Raw genomic sequence first — 22,496 nt, 5'->3', positions numbered from 1 at the left:
AAAAAAAAATATATATATATATATATATATATATATATATATATATATATATATATATATATATATATATATATATATATAATGTTTTTGGGGGTTTTTCTAATAAAATCAATTAATTGGATATGCTTTTGGTTATTAAAATTAAATGGAACCATTAAAATGTAATCCAGAAAATAATGGAAAACAGAATTTGGTAAAGATAAAACTGTAAAACTCAATTAATTAGACAGGCTTTTAGATTAATAAAATTTAATGTAACCATTAAATTAATTTAAATTAAATTAATGTACATTACGCATTACAACAAAGGCCTGCAGGGGGCTCCAACGGCCTGGCGATTGTTTTTACACATTACTGTGCAATCTAATCCTTGTTTAATATTGACCAAGCACCATTTAATTCAAATGTCCACTTAATCTTTAACATTTGGCCATTTCTTTAGGACAGAAATGCTATAGCCACTGTAATTAAATGAATATATGGACATCAAAACGTGTAAACTCAGAGTAAGGGTTTTAATTTTTATTTAGAAATTGCAATGTATTCTCCTGTGTTTGCGTAGATTTATAAATGATTTACCTTACAAATCTGATGAAATGGCACACATTGCATTCCCAGATGAACGTTATAATAAACCCAAACTCACAACATCATGCAGAGATGGAGTTTGAGACTCTCCACACATGTAAATGATAACAATTTCTGTGGAGCTACTGTGAACGGAGCCGCTGTGTGACGCACGTACACGTAACCTACACGCATGTAAATAAAGTGCATATACTGTATTAGAACTGCATCGCATATAATTATTTAATTAAATCGTAGCGTTTGTGAATTTACAATTATGCTTAATTATGATTTTTAAATGGGCTTAATATATCATGCAGCCTTGGAAAACAGTCTAATAATGTGTATTATGGATTCTCGTCCGTGAAATGCACCACTTCCGGTATTTTGCCGGTTAGTCAACGTGAGTAAAATGAAGTCGAGGATTTTGAAAAATCGAATAGTCAAATAAAATCAGCGAATCGCGACAGCCCTAATGATGACAGCTTTTTTTTTTTTTTTTTTTCTGGTGAACTATCCCTTTAACAGAATAATACAGATATTGAGGACAGAGGAAAAACGTGTATATTTATTAAAATAAAAATTACAAGACAACAAGAAATGAAGAAGAAAAAAAACACCTGCAATATGTGAGATGTTGGGAAATAGCAAAATGGCAACATTTTCCTAAACCAAACTTAGTAAAATGAATTATAATTCACTGCTTTATTCACCTAATTGTGATGCTAACTATCTAATATGATTTCAGTCTTAAACATTGTCTTGAAGGGATAGTTCACCAAAAAGGCTGTCATTAATTTCGCAACCTCATGTTGTTCCCGAACTCGTAAGACCTTCGTTTATCTTCATAACAAAAATTAAATCTTTCTTTGCTTTCTTTGCACACAAAATGTATTCTTATGGCTTCATAAAATTAAGGTTGAATCACTGATATCACATGGACTATTTTATCGATGTCCTTACTACCTTTCTGGGCCTTGCTTTGCTTTGCGTTGCTGTCTGTGCAGGGTCAAAAAGCATCAAAAATATCTTAATTTGTGTTCTACAAATGAATGAAGGAAAGTCTTTTGGGTTTGTAATGAGGGTGAGTAATTAATGGCAGAATTTTCATTTTTGGGTGAGCTATCCCTTTAAAACATTTCATTCAATATATTAAGATATAAATGAAGGGGGCAGTAGGAGAGAAACCAAGTGAAATGTGAACCATCATTTATGATCGAAAAAGAGGACAGAGAGGGAAGGAGATTGAAAATGAGACAGAGGTCCGGACCTATTTAATTGAGTGGGGACAGAGCAATAGTAGTGTCATTTCCAGGCACTGTGCTGCTACATAGCGGCCTGCGGTGCAAGTTAGGCTGTCAGCGTCCCCCCGCAGGGTGAATGGCAGTGCCCCAGAGGATTCTAACACAGACAAATGAGGACAATCCGTTTTACACTCACTAGCTCTCAGGGCAATCGCAGCGGGGAAGTGAAAGACAATCGAAACTTTTTTACTGGAATGTTCTTAGCTCCGGCTACCTGAGCACCCCTTCATCAGCGGCTAGGTAATGGAAGCGCACAGCGATGCATCTGGAAACGCACATCGCAGTTTCCCAAAGGCTGTCCATTACCGAGATCAGACAGCACCACTGCTGCCGGGCAGGAGAGAGGGGATATATATGCTGACATGCTATTTGATTTAGCCATGAACAGATACAAGCTCACATGTGAGAGGTTGGGAACTGCTGTGAAGGGCTTGAGTCATCTGCCATCAGCATTTTGCACAGTTGGAAAAGAAAGCAGGAAAATGATAGAAGATAATGTTTTCCCCTCTCTTTCTTTTCCAAAGGAGATGAATAGAATTAAATATGAAACCCTGTTGAATCTGATTCATCAGTCGCATCATTCTGCAGTCAGATATCTGCATACAATGACTGATAAACTGCATAATTGATCATTATCCCTGACTGCCAATCTCCTGTGCTAGTTTCATGTCTCTCGTAGCACTCTGCTGTTGCTCTCTTTCTCACAAAATGCAATACTTTCAACTAATATCAATATTTCATGTCCGTTTATTTATTTATTTGCTAAGCAGCCGTGTAATAAGTAGGATAATGTGCAGCCGGCCAGTCATTATCGCTAAATAAACTTCCACATCGGGGGCCTGATTACTCGGTCGAGATTTATTTTGCCATAATGACCGACTGACTGTACAGAATGTACATAATGTGGAATTTATAGATGGATGGGTTGGTATTCTTGCAACGTAATAGTCTTTTCGTCTTGCAGGCGGGGTGCTACTGTGCACTTTTCTTGTGATGAAGGTTACGAGCTTCAAGGGTCTAAAAGCATCACCTGCCTGCGTGTTACGGACAGTTACGTTGGCTGGAGTGATGACCGGCCTATCTGTAGAGGTATGTCACTGTGTACATCTTTTATTTTTTTCCCTCCAGATTTTACCTTTGTTCAAAATTGTTTACAAGGTAATCAAATTATTAAACAGACAATTTAATAAAAAATTTTTGTTTTGCAATCCTACCATTTTGTTACCTAATTTGGCTGTCTTTTACCAAGTGACAGGTTTTGAATTTACACACACACAAAGTATAGATTTTAGGCTGAACAGATTAAGGCCTATGACGTTAATGATAGAACGTATAGGGAGCATTTTCTTATTCCTTTTGAAAGTTGGTAGGCCTTTTTTTTTTCTATTTGTATCATGATTTTATGGTTGGATGCATTATTATTTTCATTTTGCATTGCTTATTTCCTGCTGTTCATGACCCCATCAGAACAAACTAGAACCTCTGAACTAAATTAACTAATGCAAATTAACCCCATTCATGTGCCCTAATAAAGTCTCATGCCATATTTACAACAAACAAATTTATCACAGCAGATTTAAGCCCTTTTGTTTAACAAATGGTTGAATTATTTGAAATCTCAGTGTAGAGTTAAGGGGCCTTGATTAATGACCTGAAAATGAAAGAGGACAATGTGGGGGAAAAAGGAAGAAATGAGAGAGAGGAAATGGAGAGGATGACAACAGATCTCTAAAGCAGATTTCCTAAGGAAGAAGAGATGGTATCGCTCAGCCAGTAATCAGCTTATTTAGCCTCACCAGGCTCCGATTAATTACTTTATTGAGCCTTACTTAATTTCTGACTTTGATTGGCTAGGACAGCCCCCAGGACTTCATTCCTGCAGCAACTGTCACATCCCCAGAGAGACTGCCACCTTTGCCTTACGCCGTAAATTGAACTGCGAGTCTGGCATTTAGTTGTGGTACCAATGCCATGCATTTTAACTATATGCAGCACAACCTGTCAGTGGCATGGTACCGTAAGAGAATATACAATGGAGTCCAAAGCTGGAAATAAAAGGTAGTTATCACTGTATAAGTATTTTTAGTTATTTTAGTTGTAGTTATATTTAGTTCTATTTTAGTATTATATAATTTATTATTATTATTATTATTATTACTAATACGATTATTGATGATTAAATATTAAATTATTGTAATTTATTGCATACATTTAAAAAAAAACTGTTAAAAATGTTGTGTCAGTAAGATTTTTCATTTGTTTGTTTGTTTGTTTTGGAAAGAAATAAAATATTTTCATCTATCAATGATGCATTAAATTGCAAAATGCTGTTCTTTTGTACTTTCTATTCATCAAAGAATCCTGAAAAAATTTACTATGGTTTTCATCATTCATGATAATATGAAATGTTTCTTAAGCAGTAAATCAGCATATTAGAATGATTTCTGAATGATCTGGAGCAATGATGCTGAAAATTCACCTTTACCATCAAAGCAATAAATTACATATTAAATTATATTATAATAGAAAATAGTTATTTTAAATTTTAATAATATTTCACAATATTGAAAATGTATGAATTGATTGATTGATTGATTGTCTTGGCCATAAGAAACTTACTTAAAAATAAAAAAATAAAAATAAAAATGATATGTGCATTTTGTTAGCATCTTACCCAAACAGAGATAAGAACTACTTGTGTTGTCATAGAGAGTTTTTTGAGTTTTTTAAACTTCTCGTACTGTAGCTCTACACCAACAGGCTCACACACATATAGTCATGGCCAAAAATATCAGCACCCTTGGTAAATATGATCAAAGAAGGCTGTGAAAATTAATCTGCATTGTTAATCCTTTTTCTCTTTTATTTTTAAAAATTCACAAAAATCTAACCTTTCATTGGAAATTTTATAAGAATTTATAATGGGGGGAAATATCATTATGAAATAAATGTTTTTCTCTAATAAACATTTGCCACAATTAACGGCACACTTTTATTCAATACTTTTTGAACCTCCATTTGCCAGTTTAACAGCTCTAAATGTTCTCCTATAATGCCTGATGAGGTTAGAGAACACCTGACAAGAGATCAGAGACCATTCCTTCATCCAGAATCACTCCAGACCCTTTAGATTCCCAGTTCCATGTTGGTGCTTCTTCTCTTCAGTTCACTCCACTCATTTTCTATAGGGTTCAGGTCAGAGGACTGGACTGGCCATAGCAGAAGCTTGGTTTTGTGCTCAGCGACCCATTTTTGTGTTGTTTTTGAGGTTTGCGTTTGGATTATTGTACAGTTGGAAGATCCAAACATGGATGGGCCATTATAAGATTTCAGTCACTTATTGATTTTTTTATCTGTTGGTATTTGATAGAATCCATGATGCCATGTGTCTAAACAAGATGTACAGGACCTTCAGCAGACATATAGGCCCACAACATCAACAATACAGCAGTATATTTCATTGTACACATGGGGTACTTTTTATCCCTGTGTTCACCAAACCCATCTTGAGTGTTTGCTGCTAAAAAGCAAATTTTTTAGTTTCATCTGACCATAGAAGCCAGTCCCATTTGAAGTTCCAGTCGTGTCTGATAACTGAATATCCTGGAGTTTGTTTTTGGATGAGTGAGGAGAATTTTTCTTGAAACCCTCCCAAACAACACGTGGTGATGTAGGTGCTGTTTAACAATTCTTTTTTTTTTTTTTAAGGTTTTCTGACCCCGAGACTCCACTATTTTCTGCAATTCACCAGCTGTGGTCCTTGGAGAGTCTTTAGCCACTCAAACTCTCCTTCTCACCGTGCATTAGGACGATAGACACATGTCCTCTTCCAGGAAGTTTTGTAACATTTTATGTTGATTGGAAATTCTTAATTATTGGGAATTTTCACTGCTCTAGCTCTTTTCTTAAAGCCACTTCACTAATTTGTGAAGCTCAATTATCTTTTGCTACACATCATAAATATATTCTTTGTTTTTTCTCATTGTGATGGATGATTAAGGGAATTTGGGCTTTGTTTTCCCTCCTATTTATATTTATGTGAAACAGGAAGCCATGGCTGGATAATTCCGTGTTCATAATCACCCTGGAGTGCTCAAAATTGTGAATACGAATGGGAATATACTTCAGAGATATTTTACTTAAGAATTTTTAGGGGTACCAATAATTGTGTCCAATGTGTATTAGAGAAAAACATTTATTTCACTATGATATTTCCCCCCATTTTAAATTCTTCTTATTGAGTGAAAGGTTAGATTTTTGTGAATTTTTTAAATAAAAGATCAAAAGGATTAGCAATGCAGATTAAATTTCACAGCCGCCTTTGATCATATTTACCAAGGGTAAATAATGCCAATAAATAAATGCCAATAATTCTGACCACTACTGTAAAGCGTGAGTTTTACCTGCTCACTTTTACTTCATATCGATTAATTTCTCCTGAGCTGCTTGGCCAGCTGTGGACTATTAGTCTTTCATTAGAGTTACATATCCCATTTCTAACACCACCAGTGGCCTTTGCCACCATGGACCCCTCAGGCTTGACAATCTTCGGGAGAAAGTTAGTTGGACAGCATTGTGATGGATTGCACAAGTTGCCTTTTGTTTTTGATTATTTAACGATCAGTTTTTGGCACATCACTGTGGGCTTGTGGAAAGAGGGAAAATGGACCTGAAATTGGGAAACTGTCGGAATCACCAGATGGACCAAGTTCCCTTATCAGCCCCATTACTCATGTGAAAAGGGTTGATATTTAGCTATTGCTCCCCAGAACCTGTTTCTTCATCACTTGCTCCTTTTCACCACTAATGTAGAGAATGATTATTTGTCTTGTTTCATTGATTTAACACTCTAAATGCCAGGCCATTATTCAAAACCGGTCCTTTTTAATTGCATGCTCCAGGAAAATCTGAATCATAAGAATAATTAGTAATGGCGCCACAGAAAAAGCGTTCATAAATCATTGTCGCTAAATACATAAATACTAGCATAAAAGGTTCAATAATAATATTGAGGTTCTCTCTCTGTGTGTAGAAATGTTTCCGTGATTTGCAGGATTTTAAAGGATCCAGGACTTGCACGAGAAATCTATAAAATACATTTGTGTCTTTTTTATTAGCTATTTAGAAATCAAATCAATCCTCAATCCTTAATAGAACCTGAAATACACAATATATCACGAGCAATGAGTTTTGTTTGTTGAAAATCGAAGTCTTAACGGCCATTTAATGCTGATTGTTGGTCCAGTGGCTTGAAGTAACTCTTTGTACTGAATCTCTGTCTATTTTTTTTTTTAACTCCCCAGTATTTCATTCCCTCTATCACAGGCTTTACATCTGACACTTGAAATGTGCTTTGGGAAATCCAGGGTCTTGGAACTGTTAGCCTGAATCTAATTTGATCAAATTCAGCCTGAATTAAGTGAACTTTAAATAATTATCTTATTGCAGCACTGTCCTTTCAACTTAAATGCATTTGGACTATTTCGCAGTTGAGCCCCTGCTAATAGATATCTTCTCCTTATAGCGTGATTATTATGTTGGAGAGTATGTTGGTTCATTTTTGATTGTGAGTTACAATCCCTGCAGTCTCTTTAACATATTCTCTTGCCTTGTGTTCCTTGAGACCAACTCTCAGAATGTTCATTGTGTGTTTTATTTTTGTAACCCTAAACTAACATTTCCAAAACATTGGAGGGAGGTTATTTTACATGACAGCCTAATAAGAACTTACACAGAATGTTAACTATGTTTCTAATTTTGTTTTATTTTTATAACCATTAACTAGCATTTCCAGAACTCCAGATTGTGTGTGTGTGTGTGTGTGTGTGTGTGAGTGTGACAATCTAATAATACCTTGAAATGTGATCTAATGGTTATTTTTGTTTTATTTTATAGACGATAACCTTAAATTTCCTGAATGTTGCAGTTAAGTGTAGATGACTATAGAGCCCTGAATGGGCCTCAAATGTAGGCCCTAGCCCGGCCCTGGTCTGAGACGCTCAGGCCCTAGCCCGACACTTGTCCAAAAGCTTATCAGAATTACCGGCCCGAGCCATGCCCCCCACCCCTTCTCCCAAAACAGCTTATAATACTGTTGAAGCTATTAAAATAGTTCAGTTTTGTATGTAATGGCAAAGTGATTATATTTTGTTTTGTTTCTTTCATTGAGTTAATTTAGAAAAACGTTTGGAGCATTTTTTACATTTTTTGTTTTTTTTGTTTTTTTTTAAGTAATGACCATGCGGCCAGCGGCAGACAGTGAGCTGATCATAGCCTATGTTTGATCAATTTAGCCTTCTCAAATTATCACAACTTGCCTAAAATAAAATCTATAGATATACTAAAACATTTCAAGCATACAGGTGCTGGTCATATAATTAGAATATCATCAAAAAGTTGATTTATTTCACTAATTCCATTCAAAAAGTGAAACTTGTATATTATATTCATTCATTACACACAGACTGATATATTTCAAATGTTTATTTCTTTTAATTTTGATGATTAGAGCTTACAGCTCATGAAAGTCAAAAATCAGTATCTCAAAATATTAGAATATTTACATTTGAGTTTGAATAAATGACCATCCCTACAGTATAAATTCTGGTTATCTCTTGTTCTTTGAAACCACAATAATGGGGAAGACTGCTGACTTGGCAATGATCCAGAAGACGAACATTGACACCCTCCACAAAGAGGGTAAGTCACAGAAGGTCATTACTGAAAGGTGTGGCTGTTTACAGAGTGCTGTATCAAAGCATATTAAATGCAAAGTTGACTGGAAGGAAGAATTTGGGTAGGAAAAGGTGCACAAGCAACAGGGATGACCGCAAGCTTGAGAATACAGTCAAGCAAAGCCGATTTAAACACTTGTGAGAGCTTCACAAGGAGAGAACTGAAGCTGGAGTCAGTGCATCAAGAGTCACCACACTCAGACGTCTTCAGGAAAAGGGCTACCAAGCCACTAATGAACCAGAGACAACGTCAGAAGCATCTTACCTGGGCTGTGGAGAAAAAGAACTGGACTGTTGCTCAGTGGTCCAAAGTCCTCTTTTCAGATGAAAGTAAATTTTACATTTCATTTGGAAATCAAGGTCCCAGAGTCTGAAGGAAGAGTGGAGAGGCACAGAATCCATGTTGCTTGAAGTCCAGTGTGAAGCTTCCACAGTCAGTGATGATTTGGACTGCCATGTCATCTGCTGGTGTTGGTCCACTGTGTTTTCTGATGTCCACAGTCAACGCAGCCATCTACCAGGAAATTTTAGAGCACTTCATGCTTCCTTCTGTTGACAAGCTTTATGGAGATGCTGATTTCATTTTCCAGCAGGACTTGGCACCTGCCCACACTGCCAAAGGTACCAAAAGCTGGTTCAATGACCATAGTGATCCTGTGCTTGATTGGCCAGCAAACTCACCTGACCTGAACCCCATAGAGAATCTATGGGGTATTGTCAAGAGGAAGATGAGAGACACCAGACTCAACAATGCAGAAGAGCTGAAGGCCACTATCAGAGCAACCTGGGCTCTCATAACACCTGAGCAGTGCCACAGACTGATCGACTCCATGCCACGCCGCATTGCTGCAGTAATTCAGGCAAAAGGAGCCCCAACTAAGTATTGAGTGCTGTACATGCTCATACTTTTCATTTTCATACTTTTCAGTTGGCCAAGATTTCTAAAACTCCTTTCTTTGTATTGGTCTTAAGTAATATTCTAATATTTTGAGATACTGATTTTTGACTTTCATGAGCTGTAAACTCTAATCATCAAAATTAAAAGAAATAAACATTTGAAATATATCAGTCTGTGTGTAATGAATAAATATAATATACAAGTTTCACTTTTTGAATGGAATTAGTGAAATAAATCAACTTTTTGATGATATCCTAATTATATGACCAGCACCTGTATAACAATGTTTGAACATTAACCCTAGTTATACTACGGGGCAGATGAATGCGTGAATCTGATTGGCTGACGAACGTTCTAAGGTGTGCAATTATTTTCAGGGAAACGCACGGCGAACGTAGTTCCAGGCAGCTCTTGACCACATTACATGACCATATCACTTCGCCAAATGATTTCTGTTATTTCAAAGGTCTTACAACAGCAAAATAACCAAGTCCCACAACGACACTGGCCAAACAAATAAATATAGTAAACAAAAGGATAAAAACGACAGATCATGTCCATGTTTTTGCCACAAAATTGCGCTTTATTATGTACGGAAAGCACATACTCTATTTTTCCTGCTCTCTCCCCCTCACAGATCGCACATACATAACAGTTACAGTTTGCACACACACTAACATACATCGCAATAATGTTGTTAGCGCTACTCTGACAATTTTATCAGTAAACAACTTAAAACCTACATGACTTCTCACAAGCGAGGTAACAACAATGGCGCTGTTCGTGAACAAAAGGAACTAAGTTTCACTATAACTAGAGACATTGCTGCCGAACACTATTGAGAGACGCACAGAGGTAATTCTCTCTCTCTCTCTCATAACTTACTTATTAACTGCATTAGTCTGTTATCAGCGGCTCAAGCCTCCATTATTTGGTTTAAAATGACGTTTTGGAATTAGCAACGGAGGCGTTGGATGAGATGCGGAAGAAATAATCCTACTCACAATAGCGATTTAAGTAGAAATACCGGATGAATGCCTTGAAATATATCATCTGATCGATGTCTTGAGGTGTGGCAACCGTAGTATAAGCGGAATAATTGACTTCGGTCCGTTGAATTATTAGATGTGTGCATTATTTTTCTAATAATCCAACGGCCTGTCGTCAAGTATTCCTTACATAAATGTGCGCTATATCCAATAGTTTGTGCGGATAGTGGAAGCTAAAGAGCACTTTGCAGGACATGGAAGCGCCAGCACAATCACTTGCATTTTTTTCAGTGGAAACAACTTAAAATTTTTGCTCATAAAGGTAAGAGTAATACGTCATTCAGAACTGTAAATGGTCTACTTTTATTTGTGTGCACACACAATATCAATAAATTTTGTGCTTTTATAAAATAAAGAAAACAAACTTGGGACTTGACTTGGACTCGTGAACAGCTGACTCGAGACTTGACTTGGACTTGTCACTCGTGAGACTCGTAAAAAATGCAAGTCATTTGGTATGGGAGTTTATATGAATGTATCTCTGAGGGGAACTGGCTGTCTTTAGAAAAGTTTAGATGGTATTTTCTTCTCATCTTGCCTCTGTATAATGCATATTAAAGTAGCGTTCATAACCGCAGTGCTGCTTTGTTTACAGCGGCAACAAAGGAAACTATGTTTAATTCTTGTTCAAGCGCCACCTGCTGGCAGAGAGTGAATTTGCTTTCTAATTCAGCCCATCTGCTGTTTTGTTTCATGCAGATGTTTTATGTAGAATAGTTTCACAAAACTAAAGTCATACCATTTTGTTTTTGCTTCAAATTTCAAAATTATGCGTTCCAATTTAGATTAAAAACTGCTCATGCTGCATGTATGCAGCCTCTTTGTTTGGATTGTGTTGTGTTTAAAATAAAGTGGTTGCTTCTCATTTTAAATTGAAAAAGAGCACAGACAAAGCTTTAGTTTGTTTATATGAGATTTATTTTATTTGTGTTATCTATTTGATTGATTGGGGTTTGTTTTAAAATTTCAATTTAGTTTTGTTGTTTGACACATTTCAATTTTACAAAGAAATGTGCAACATTTTGTCTGACAATAAATTGACACATTTTCATTTCTAATTTGTCTTAAATTTTGTTAAAGTTTTTTTCTGAGAAAATCATATTATGAAATCAGTATTTCAAAACAGATTTAGCCTCAATTACTAGGTGAAAGAACTGTTGCTAATAAATGGAACAAAGACTTGAGACGTGACTTGGGCTCCACATTAAAGACTTGAGACTTGACTTAGACTCGACCTCAAAGACTTGAGACTTGATTTGGACTTGGACCTCAGAGACTTGTGAACATGTCTGCTAGACAGAGATAGTTTCTGAAACGCAGCAGAAACGCCAGTGTAGACGAGGATCGTTTTCATTCTAAAACGCTGTTTTAAAATGAAAACGCACTAATGTAAACGGGGCCTTAATAAGAATTTCTGCAGAATGTTATATCATGGTTAATTGATTTTATAACCATAAACATTTCTAGAACATTGCAGGTAGGTTTCTGTATGACAACCAAACAACAAATAATCTTTTTCTAATGGTCAATGGTTTTTATTTTATTTTATTTTTATGTATTTTTATAACCTCATATTATAATCATACGTGCCCAAAATATTAGTTAGGATGATCCCAGAAGTTTTCTCATTGAGAATTTCTTACACACCAATATGTATGTTGATTGACAAAAATGCTATCAATGATTGTGCATTATTAGCAAACCCCAAACCTTTAAAGCAGAAAGCTGCAGACAACACACATTATATTGTGAAGGTGAAAATTGGGGTCAGTCGGCCTTGATGTTAATTAACTTTCCAAAGACTTTTGTTCTTTAATGTCAGCCCACCTTAAAGTGTTTGAGGAAACTTTGCGAGTGTGTGTGGGTGGCAGGGGAGGCCCTGAGGAGCTCACCTCAGACATAGCTCATTAAAAGCTCCAGCTGGTCCCAGACCTGCAGAAACATTCATTTAGTGCAAACACGCTGGCTGTGCCCTCCCTTCTCATTAGACATCGAGTGCTTTCATTCGAGGAGGTATTTAAAGTCCTCCTGGAGGCCGCGAGAGTGTCGCTTTAACTCAGAGAAAAGTCACAGAAAAGTCAAGCACTCAACAAGTCATTGGTAAGGTCATTGAACATTCAGGTCACACACCGGTGCAATCAAAACCAACAACCCGAGATAGGTAACAATAATCAAGTGCGAAATATTGACTGCAGCCGAAGGCTAAGCCTTTATACGTGTGCTTTTTTAATAATTTAAGATTTTGTTACATTCCGTCTGTAGGCCCACAAGCCAATCACAACCTTTGAAAGTGGTATGGATAGGGTATAGTAAGAGTGATATCTAGAAAAATAGTTCTTGTGAGTCTGTCTGTTGAACTCAACATTGTTTGTGGTCCACTTGCTTTTCATATTAGGTTTACTCTATAGTGACTAAACTAAACTAAAACATTTCCTGGAGCTAAGCATAACATAACTTAACTTAACTTAACTTTAAGTTAAGGCAATTAATGTGTGATTAAATAGAAAATTATTTAATATTTTGTCATGACATTTCTGTCTGACAGTAATGACATGTCAATAGATGGAGCTCAAAATCAGTTTAAAGCCACCTTGTAGTCTTGTAGTAAAACCACCTTGCAGTTAATTCTTAATTCATTCAGTTGAATTATAGATTTGCAATCAGTTATTATAAGTATTTGGCATTGTTACGTATTATTTTTGTATCTGGCAGCAAGAGAACACAACTGAACATATTTAGTCAAAAATAGTATTCCTCTGTAAAAAAAAATTAATAAAATAAACCTTTAAGAAATAAAATTTCTTTCTATTCTATTGTTCAGATAACTATTACTGTGATATTTGGTGCTGAAGTGGTCTTTATCTTTTTTTCCCCTTTTAAAAGTGGATTAGGATTCTTTCATAGATTAGATGTTGTTTCACTCTCTGAAGAGTCAAACTGCATGATTTGTCTGTCTTCTTTCAGCTCCTATGTGTGGCGGTCAGCTCCGTGGCCCGAGTGGCACCATCACCTCCCCAAACTTCCCAGTACAGTATGACAACAACGCTAACTGCACCTGGATCATCACAGCTTCAGACCCTTCCAAGGTAAATGCTTCCAAAAAACATTCATATGAGCTCTGGACGCTGCGGAAGCATACGTAGCTTCACACTTGAGGATTAGCGAATGTTATTTGAAATGAAATGATAATTAGGCCCAGGCAAAACACATAGACTTTTTTTTCGGCTTTTCTGTTCTGATTTAATGGTAAAATCTGATTTAAACACGGTGAAATGCACACTACCATTCAAAAGATTGGGGTCAGTGAGTTTGAAGAAATGTCTTTAGCTTACCAGGGCTTCATTTATTTGATCACTAAAAACAGTGATATTATGTAGTATAATTATACCTTAAAAGTAGTTTTTTTTTTCCATTTTAATATTTTTAAAATGTAATTTATTTATGTGATGACAGCTGAATTTCTGCAGCAATTACTCCAGTATTCAGTTTTACAAGATCCTCCAAGATGCTGATTTGATGCTTAGTAAACTTTTTTTTTTTCTTTTTACATTATAAGTGTCTTTACCGTCACTTTTGAACAATTTAATGTGTCTTTTCTGAATAAGTGACTGACCCCAAACTTTTTAATATTAGTGCACAACATAGAGCTAATTTTATTGGAAACTGAAGGCATTTTCAAATGAGCCACAATATTTAATAAACACACAGGGGACAACTTTGTAAATTTTCCTAAGGAAATTTAAAGAGTTTTCTGTGGGCACAGTTTCAATGTGGGCCTGCTAAAAACTGTAGGTTGCAGGGGAAAGGATACACAGATATTGAGAGATGATGTACAATGTCCAGATATCTACACACTCATAAAAAATAAATAAATTAAAAAAATGAAGCCCTGACAGTTAAATTAAAGGAGAATGGAAGATAAAGAACACTACATTCGAGCGGTAGAGACCACGGTAGAGACAAAAACTGTGGTGCTGTCTGTGTCACGACTTTGGCGTTGAGTTCAAGGCCATTTTCTTACTGGCCTGCCAGATTTTCGTTATCTAGGTTCAAATAAATGGCTTTACAAATCTCTCCCCTCATCACCATGACTCAGTTGGGAGAGAAGAGGAGCGAGAGATGGAGGGCAAATGGAACGGGGTAGAGCGGCTCTATCAGTGCCCCCTGCTTTTCCTCCGCCGCCCAGTGCGCTATTTCATCCTGTGTGTAAAGGACAGTTCTGCTTCACACTGTCACGGCTGGAGAGCAGGGCACAGATGAAGATGGAACATTGCTGTTTTTGCTCTTTACAACCGTAATGACATTCTATTTTCGTTCTGACACAATAGTACCCGGAAAAGACGTGAGGTTAGCTGTGAGACTGAGGCAGGACTGGGGCCGTATGAAATGTACCTGACAATGAGCTTTTGATTTGGCTGCAGCTGGTTTGCTGCCTGAGCCAAAGACTATCCCAGTGTGGAGAGATCCCAGCAGCTGTTAAAGCCTTTAGCATCACAGTTAGCTAGATTTTGACATCATTTTAGCATTTGTTGATGCATAATGAATATTTAAAGGGAAGGATTTTTTTTTTTCTTTTTCTTTTGCGTTAAATTGTGGTGGAAGCATCTAGTATCTAAGCCATTTGTAGTTTGAGTGTAAACAAAGTGGTGTTGGTTTGTTTGTTGGAGTTGTCTGACATATCAGCTTCTGTGTCATTCAGCGCTGGGTTGAGATGGGACCATATGCACTTAGCTGTTTAACAGAGGATTTAGCAGTCTGTCTGAAAAATGCTAAATGCTATAAGAATACTATTTTGCTATAAATAAGGTGAATTTAGGAGAACTGTTGGGATTCTTTACAGACACCAAACCTTCTTGCCAAAACCTTTAGTCATATGTAGGGCTGTCGCGATAACCGCAATATCGCAATACCGCGCTATTGACGAGCATAACCGCAGAGGAATGCAACAACCGCAGCAACCGCGATATTTCAGTGTTTTTTTTTCGTAAAGTTACGCCCTTCTTGTTTTACACTTCGTGCATGTGTACTGAATATTAGTAATGATAACAATGTGTACCATGCTGATTTGCACAGAGGCTCAGTAAATTTGCACTTAACAAGCCTAAACAGACAGCGGATGAGAGAGAGATCGACTGATCGCGTGCGATTACCTGCGTCTGTCCTTCAGGCTGTCATGTATATTTGTGAAAACAGGTTGTCGTGTCCAAGGAAAGTGAAATCTGTCTTAGCATCGACGCTCTGCTGGTCAGCTGAGCCTTTAAAAGTGGCGCTCAAAGTTAAAATGATTTAAACAGCGTGTTTCATTACAAATCTCTGAATGAATCAGCATTTTTGAATGTGTAGTTGAATGAAGACTATCTCAAAGACAGTCTCTTACCGCCACCTTGAGGCGTAACAATGAAACAGCACTGACTGACAGCCGTCTAGAACATGCCGGTGAAATATCAACAGAAAAAGTATCTTGTCAGTCAGAATCTAGGATCAGAACTAACTGTATGTATATAGGCTAACAATATACTAATGATCTTATTGTCAGGTTTATGTTTTGTTATGTGGACCGTTATTTTGTCATTCTCTTCTGTTTACTTCACTTCCTGTTTCAACGCGATTTAGTTTCGGTTTGGTTGGTTCCTGAATATGACCTCCTTACATCGTAACACATACGCACACAGATTATATATATATATATATATATATATATATATATATATATATGCGGTAATACCGCATACCGCGCTATTGAGCCACTCAAAATTACCGCAAGGGAAATTCCTTAACCGCGACAGCCCTAGTCATATGTAGCTTTTCAGATTTAAAACTTTGCAGGATGTTTTCATTCACTTAGAGCTGTGTTACACACTGCGTGAAAGATTATTTTCAAAAATCCATAATAGGGGCACTTTAAAGAAATTGTGGTTCAGTGTTGTATAGAAATGAGAAAATATTGAGAACATTTCACTAATGAAAGCAAGATATGTTTCCCTCATTTTTTAAAGGAAACTTAAGCAGTTATGAGGCTTGAACTGAGAACCTGATTAAGCTTAAAAAATGAAGGAAAGAAGGCTACCAATTTATTTTAAGACGATTGGCTCAATTATGCCATTTTATGTTGGTGGTGATTGTTAATTCCCAGCATGTTTTGCATATGGCTGGATATGGAGAACAAATATTAAAATTAAGTGCTATTTTATGTTAGAGAAACATCTGTTAATGTTTAATGTTCAGTGTTCAATCTTTTGCAACATTATACATATATTTACTGACACTTTTGATCAATTTAATGCATCTTTGCTAAATAAAGTATTAATCTCTATCAATAATAATGATTAAATAAAAAATCTTGCTCACACCAGACTTACTAGTGACTGAGAGATATGTACGTTACAAATTATGTACAATTATGTCCATACTATAGCATAATTTGGATGGACCTTTAAAACGTACATGTGGTTTAAGCCAAAGGCCCTGTCATTTTATTCCAAACATGGTAAAAATCTTATTTCCATCCTGAAATGCCATTAACACAATAATGCACTGTCATTTGGTGGATGAATTTAATAAAGTACTGAAGTGCTTATATGAAGTGCAAGGGAAATGTAATGACATTTGGTTAGCAGTGTGATATGTTTAATCAACTAAAACAAGTAACATACTGAAGTTCAGACGAAGCAGAGTCTGTAATGCCTCAGTACCAGATTCCCTGGGGCTATACTTAAAGATGCTCTTGCTACTCAAAGATGTCCATTCTATTTATGTCAACTGTGGTGCCTAATGACGGGTGCTGGAAAACGGCTGAACTTGGAACTAATGAATGAGAGAAACAGATAGAACTCTGCAGGGAAGGCAGCATGTGGAACCGCACCGGGCTGAATCCCCCACTCACAGACAAACATTAGCTCAGAGTCTAGACACTGTGTTTCTGCCTTAGAAGGAGGATCCCCAGAAGGCATAATAATAGAGAATGAGTTGTTCATGAGAAGACATGGCTGATTGCTTTTGTTGTCCTCTTCTTTTTTAATTATCAGTCCTTCTTTTGTTCTGTGCGCTATCGTCATTCAGCGGACTGGTATTATCTGCTACTCCACTTCTGCAGGGACTTCCATTTTGACAAAAAGCCTCGTTCCTCCAACAAGTCTCGCTCCCTGCTATGTAGTCTTTGAGCATTATCGCTCTCAGCTGCGAAACAGTAGTCACAATGTCTTTTGTCTGAGGAGTGATTTATTACTATTTATTAATTAATTTATGTATTCTATGAAGTTATTTGGTTTGTCAGTATTTCTCTATCTCTATTTATTTATTTTTCATTTCATTATTTAATTTAGTTTAATTTATTTTATTTTTCAACTCATCAGCTCAGCTTTCTGTGGTCACTGGGATATCGAAGCTGTTAATATAGCTCAAGAAAAACATTGCACTCTTTTTTACTTAGCTATAGGTGAGAGTGAGGGTAAGTTGTGCAGCTCTCTTCAAAGAAGGTTAAACTAATACTCCTAAGTACAGTATATTGCAGGATATATTGCATGGTATTTTATACCATGTATAAAATATGGTGATAAAAATATGAATTTTCAGAATAGATGAAAAAATACAATAATAATAATAATTATTATTATTAATAAGAATAATGAAGTGAAGAAACAATCCTACATTGTAATAGTGTTTGTAATAGTAATATTTACAATAGTAGTTTACACATTTTTTTAAATATTTGCAATAGTTTGTTTTTTTCCTTCCACATTTAAAGACAAAAAAATGGGATTAATTCATGTGTAATGTTTAGCCAAATAATTCACCTGCTTTTATAAATGTCAAATGATCAACATGTATGACAAATATTTGTCTAAATACTTAAGTTTGCTCTCACATAAGTTTCATTTTATCTGTCATGTAGAATATTTGCTTTTGCTTTGGGACAAAAAAAAACAAACAACAACCCTCAATCACAGGCAGCTGCATGTAATGTAATATAATCACATGATGATAATTATGCAAAGTTTGCTAAATTAAGAGGCTGATCTTCATCTTCTATGCAATCATTTGATGACTAAACATTATCGAATCACTTTCTGTAATGCCTTATTTGTTCTCCGAGTCCTGTTGTGTGACTTTCCATAAAGAAGGTTTTAGTGTGGCATGATGGTCACGTTTCATGCTCTGCCTCAGAGTATTGACTTGCTGGGATCAGCCTTTGCATCATAATCACTCAGTGAGTCAGCTGAGGATCGCTCCGCCCCGCCCACAGCGCTGTCACTCACCATCATACACACCGTACAGGACACGCTGGCATTAACTGGGGTGGGCAGCACGCCCTCCGTTGAGGGGGAGAATTGAGAAAATAAAGGTTCAGAGGAGGTAAAGGAGGATGAAATCTTGTTCACTGCCAGTGTGACCTAGAATGCTGCCACTCCACCTCTGGCACTCTTTGTTGCGGAGCGTGTTTACCATAGGACAGAATGCAATTTGCATTTATATAAGCTTTTTCATTAGGAGTTGGTCTCCAAGCACTCCAAAAACATTAAGAATTTGGTGGAAATGTGGCAGCCAATTTGAAAAGGGAGAATAGACAGCACTTTTTTTGTTTATTTTGATTCATACTTTTTTCACAGTATTTCTTTACTGTTTATCAGCAATAAACCTTCATATTTAATTGATCATCTTTCCGTAACTCTTTCTTTTCTCCTTTTGTATAAAATATTCTGCAGTCTTGTTTTCATCTTGGAGAAGAATGAGAAATATGCACCTTTGACTCTTCATTTTCCTAAATCAAATGCATAAATTCTTTCTTTGTTTTCTTCTACAGCTGCAGAAAGTGTTTTTTTTCTCCTGTTAGCTCGTGTGTGCAATCTGAAAATGACTGATTTCATGTGTTATAATTAGGTTGCTCATCCACAAACTACTTTTATTTATTTATTTATTCATGGCCTTTCAAACCAAAGGGGAATATGACGAACCAAATGCTTTTAAGAAGAAGGAACTTGTACTGCTTTGTTATTTTTCTAACCAAGTTTAGAAAGCTGACTGATTCTTCTCTTTGTGTAGGTGATCAAGCTGACATTTGAGGAGTTTGACTTGGAGCGAGGCTACGATACTCTAACTGTCGGAGACGGAGCTGTAATCGGCGATCAGCGGACAGTCTTTCATGTGTGAGTACTTTTGTTCCTCGTTTTCTTTCTTCTCTGTGCTCTCTCAGACTCCTCCCAGGCTGTGTCTCCCACTCTTAAACTCTCCTCTCCGTGTGCATAAACCACCTCTCCCATCTTCTTTCATCTCCAACGCCCTCTCTTTCTTCAGCCCCTACGTTCTCTCCTCCACTGCCATTCCTTCCTTTAACCCCCTTCTATTTCTTCTCATTTCATCACCCCTCTGAACAGAAGTGTATGGAAGAAATACCCCAGCGTTATTGTCAATCACTATGAGTCTCAATGTTAGAACAAGATCACTCCTGATCCAAAAAGCGTATCACACGTTGATGCCCCATAATGCAGATTTGCACACCAGATGCTCCGGAAACGTTGCTGAGTGTGTTGTTATTAATTGTGCTGAAATTTATGGCCTTCATAAAGTTTTATCGATGCTGTTTTATGTGCGCTCTCTGGCAAAGGTGTACAAGTGCTTGTGTTCCTTTTGAATGGCCCAATGTCTCTGGGCGCTTTCTCTCTGGTTACTCAGAGTCCCCTGATGGTCTAATGTGCTTAATTAGCAGGTCTCATAAGCCCTTATGGACCAGTTCCGCAGGTCCCCTAAGGCTAGTGCCGGGGGAATCAGGGAACTCCCAGTGTTCCCTCGGAGGTGCCAAATGATGGCGTACATATTGAAAGTGAAGAATCCCTTTTTATAATATTTCTCTGTTTTATTTTGATTTTAAGGTTGTCTGGGACTACGACTCCAGATCTGGTGGTCAGTACCAGCCATCAGATGTGGCTCAATTTTAAAACGGATGACACGAGTGGCTCCCTGGGCTTCAAGGTTTCTTACGAAGGCAAGTTGAGGAAACTCTTTGCATTTGGGTTTAGAGTAATCTTAAAGAAATTGTTCACCCAAAAATGAAAATGTTGTTATCATTTACTCACCCTCATGTCGTTCCAAACCTGTATGAGTTAATTTTTTTATGCCATGGTCTGTCTGAATACTCGATTCTGATTGGCTAGCAGGTGTTGATTAAATTCGTTGAACTGCACAGCTAGTTCCAGGTCAGTTTAATCACGTTCTATATTAATGCGCTTCCTATAAACATCGGTAACCATAGTAACATACAGTTACAGTTGAATAGTAATACAGACGAAAATAACCGTCATTTTTATCGTTCCGGTCAAATATCGCAGCCCAAATATTATTAACATCTTTAATATGTGAATGCTGGGATGTTGAACATAAAAGAAGATATTTTGAAAAATGCTGGTAATCAAACAGTTGATGGACCCCATTTATTTTCATTGTATTTCTTTCTCTACTATGGAATTCGATGGGGGACCATCAACTGTTGGGGCCAACAACTGTTTGGTTAATCAAAATTCTTCAAAATATCTTCTTTTGTGTTCAGCATAAGAACGAAAGTTATACAGGTTGAGTAAATGATGACGAAATTTTCATTTTGGGGTAAACTATTCCTTTAAACATAGTTCACCCAAACATGAAAATTGTCGTCTTTTGTCACCCCCAAGTTGTTCCAAACCTCTATGAGTTTCTTCCTTCTGTTGGACACCAAAAAAGGATATTTTGAAGAGTATTGGTAACCAAACAGCTGACAGTAGCCATCAGAGGTGTCATGCCCATTGAGCTGATTTTGATTGCAGCTTTCAAAGGACAAAAATACAACACATCAGCTGCTAAATTCAAATCTGCGTTCACTGGCTGGCACTGAGCCAGAGAAAGATGCATTTTTACAGGGCTGCACAATATATCCAATCACACACGATTCTGTTGAGATTATGAAAGCAACGGCCAGTCAGATGTGTTCAGATAAGTAATTCATAAATATCCCCATTTCATGAAAGTGCATATCAATAGCACAAATTTGTTTCTACTTGGTGTACTTTATACGCAGAAATAGACTTTGGCGTGCATATGATATGCATCGGGTAGGATTGAGGTGTGGGGTAGATGTGCATTATATGTACGCGAAAACTGCATATCATATGCATGCCAACAAACTGCGTATCATATGCACGTGAAAACTGCGTATTATATGCACATCAAACACGTGCGTATCATATGCACGCCAAAGGCAATTTCTTTGTATAAATACCATGCCAAATACAAACAGAAAATCGTGCTATTGATACGCAGTTTCATGAGACAGGCTCTTAAGTCAGTGATAATGTTCTTTGATAATGTAAATGTTCTTTGCTCTCTCTTTTACAATGAAAGGGTTATAATTAGTAAATTTTATTAAACCCACGTTAAATACAAAGTCAGTTGTATTAAAAATAGTTTATGATATTATGACACCCATATCTGGTACTTAAGTAAAAAGACGAGATTTATGCATAGTTAATAGATTACATTAACATTTGGCTACCCATCGCTCGTTATAGATCATCTAACACAGCGTTTCCCAATCCCAGTCCTCGCACCCCCTGCTCTGCATATTTCGTATGTATCTCTTATCATGTACGACGTTTGTTCTATTCTACCGTAAGTGCCCTCAGAAGTGGACATCACCGGATATGGTGATACGGCGAGGACTGGGATTGGGAAACGCTAAGCTAACATGATCTGTAAGGGTGCAAAATGCATTTACTTGCACATATTTGTGACCCTGGACCACAAAACCTTCTTAAGTCACTGGGGTATATTTGTATCAATAGCCAAAAATACATTGTATGGGTCAAAATGAAAAATTTTTCGTTTATGCCAAAAATCATTAGGATATTAAGTAAAGATCATGTTACATGAAGATATTTTGTAAATTTCTTACCGTAAATGTATAAAAACTTCATTTTTG

The 22,496-nt window shown here is 36.7% G+C and overlaps 1 protein-coding gene across 1 annotated transcript in view; it reads left to right on the top strand.

Annotated features, from left to right (window-relative positions):
- The window catches only part of csmd2 (CUB and Sushi multiple domains 2), a 262,731-nt gene that overhangs the window by 113,071 nt on the left and 127,164 nt on the right, over nucleotides 1–22,496 (top strand). Inside the window, 4 exon segments of the mRNA XM_058752757.1 lie at nucleotides 2,836–2,960; nucleotides 13,517–13,638; nucleotides 19,592–19,695; nucleotides 20,419–20,531. Coding sequence (XP_058608740.1) covers nucleotides 2,836–2,960; nucleotides 13,517–13,638; nucleotides 19,592–19,695; nucleotides 20,419–20,531 — 464 coding nt within the window.

The sequence above is a fragment of the Onychostoma macrolepis genome, chromosome 19 (assembly GCF_012432095.1).
Source record: "Onychostoma macrolepis isolate SWU-2019 chromosome 19, ASM1243209v1, whole genome shotgun sequence".
NCBI classification, from domain to species: domain Eukaryota; kingdom Metazoa; phylum Chordata; class Actinopteri; order Cypriniformes; family Cyprinidae; genus Onychostoma; species Onychostoma macrolepis.
This window is presented reverse-complemented; position numbering and strand designations above follow the sequence as displayed.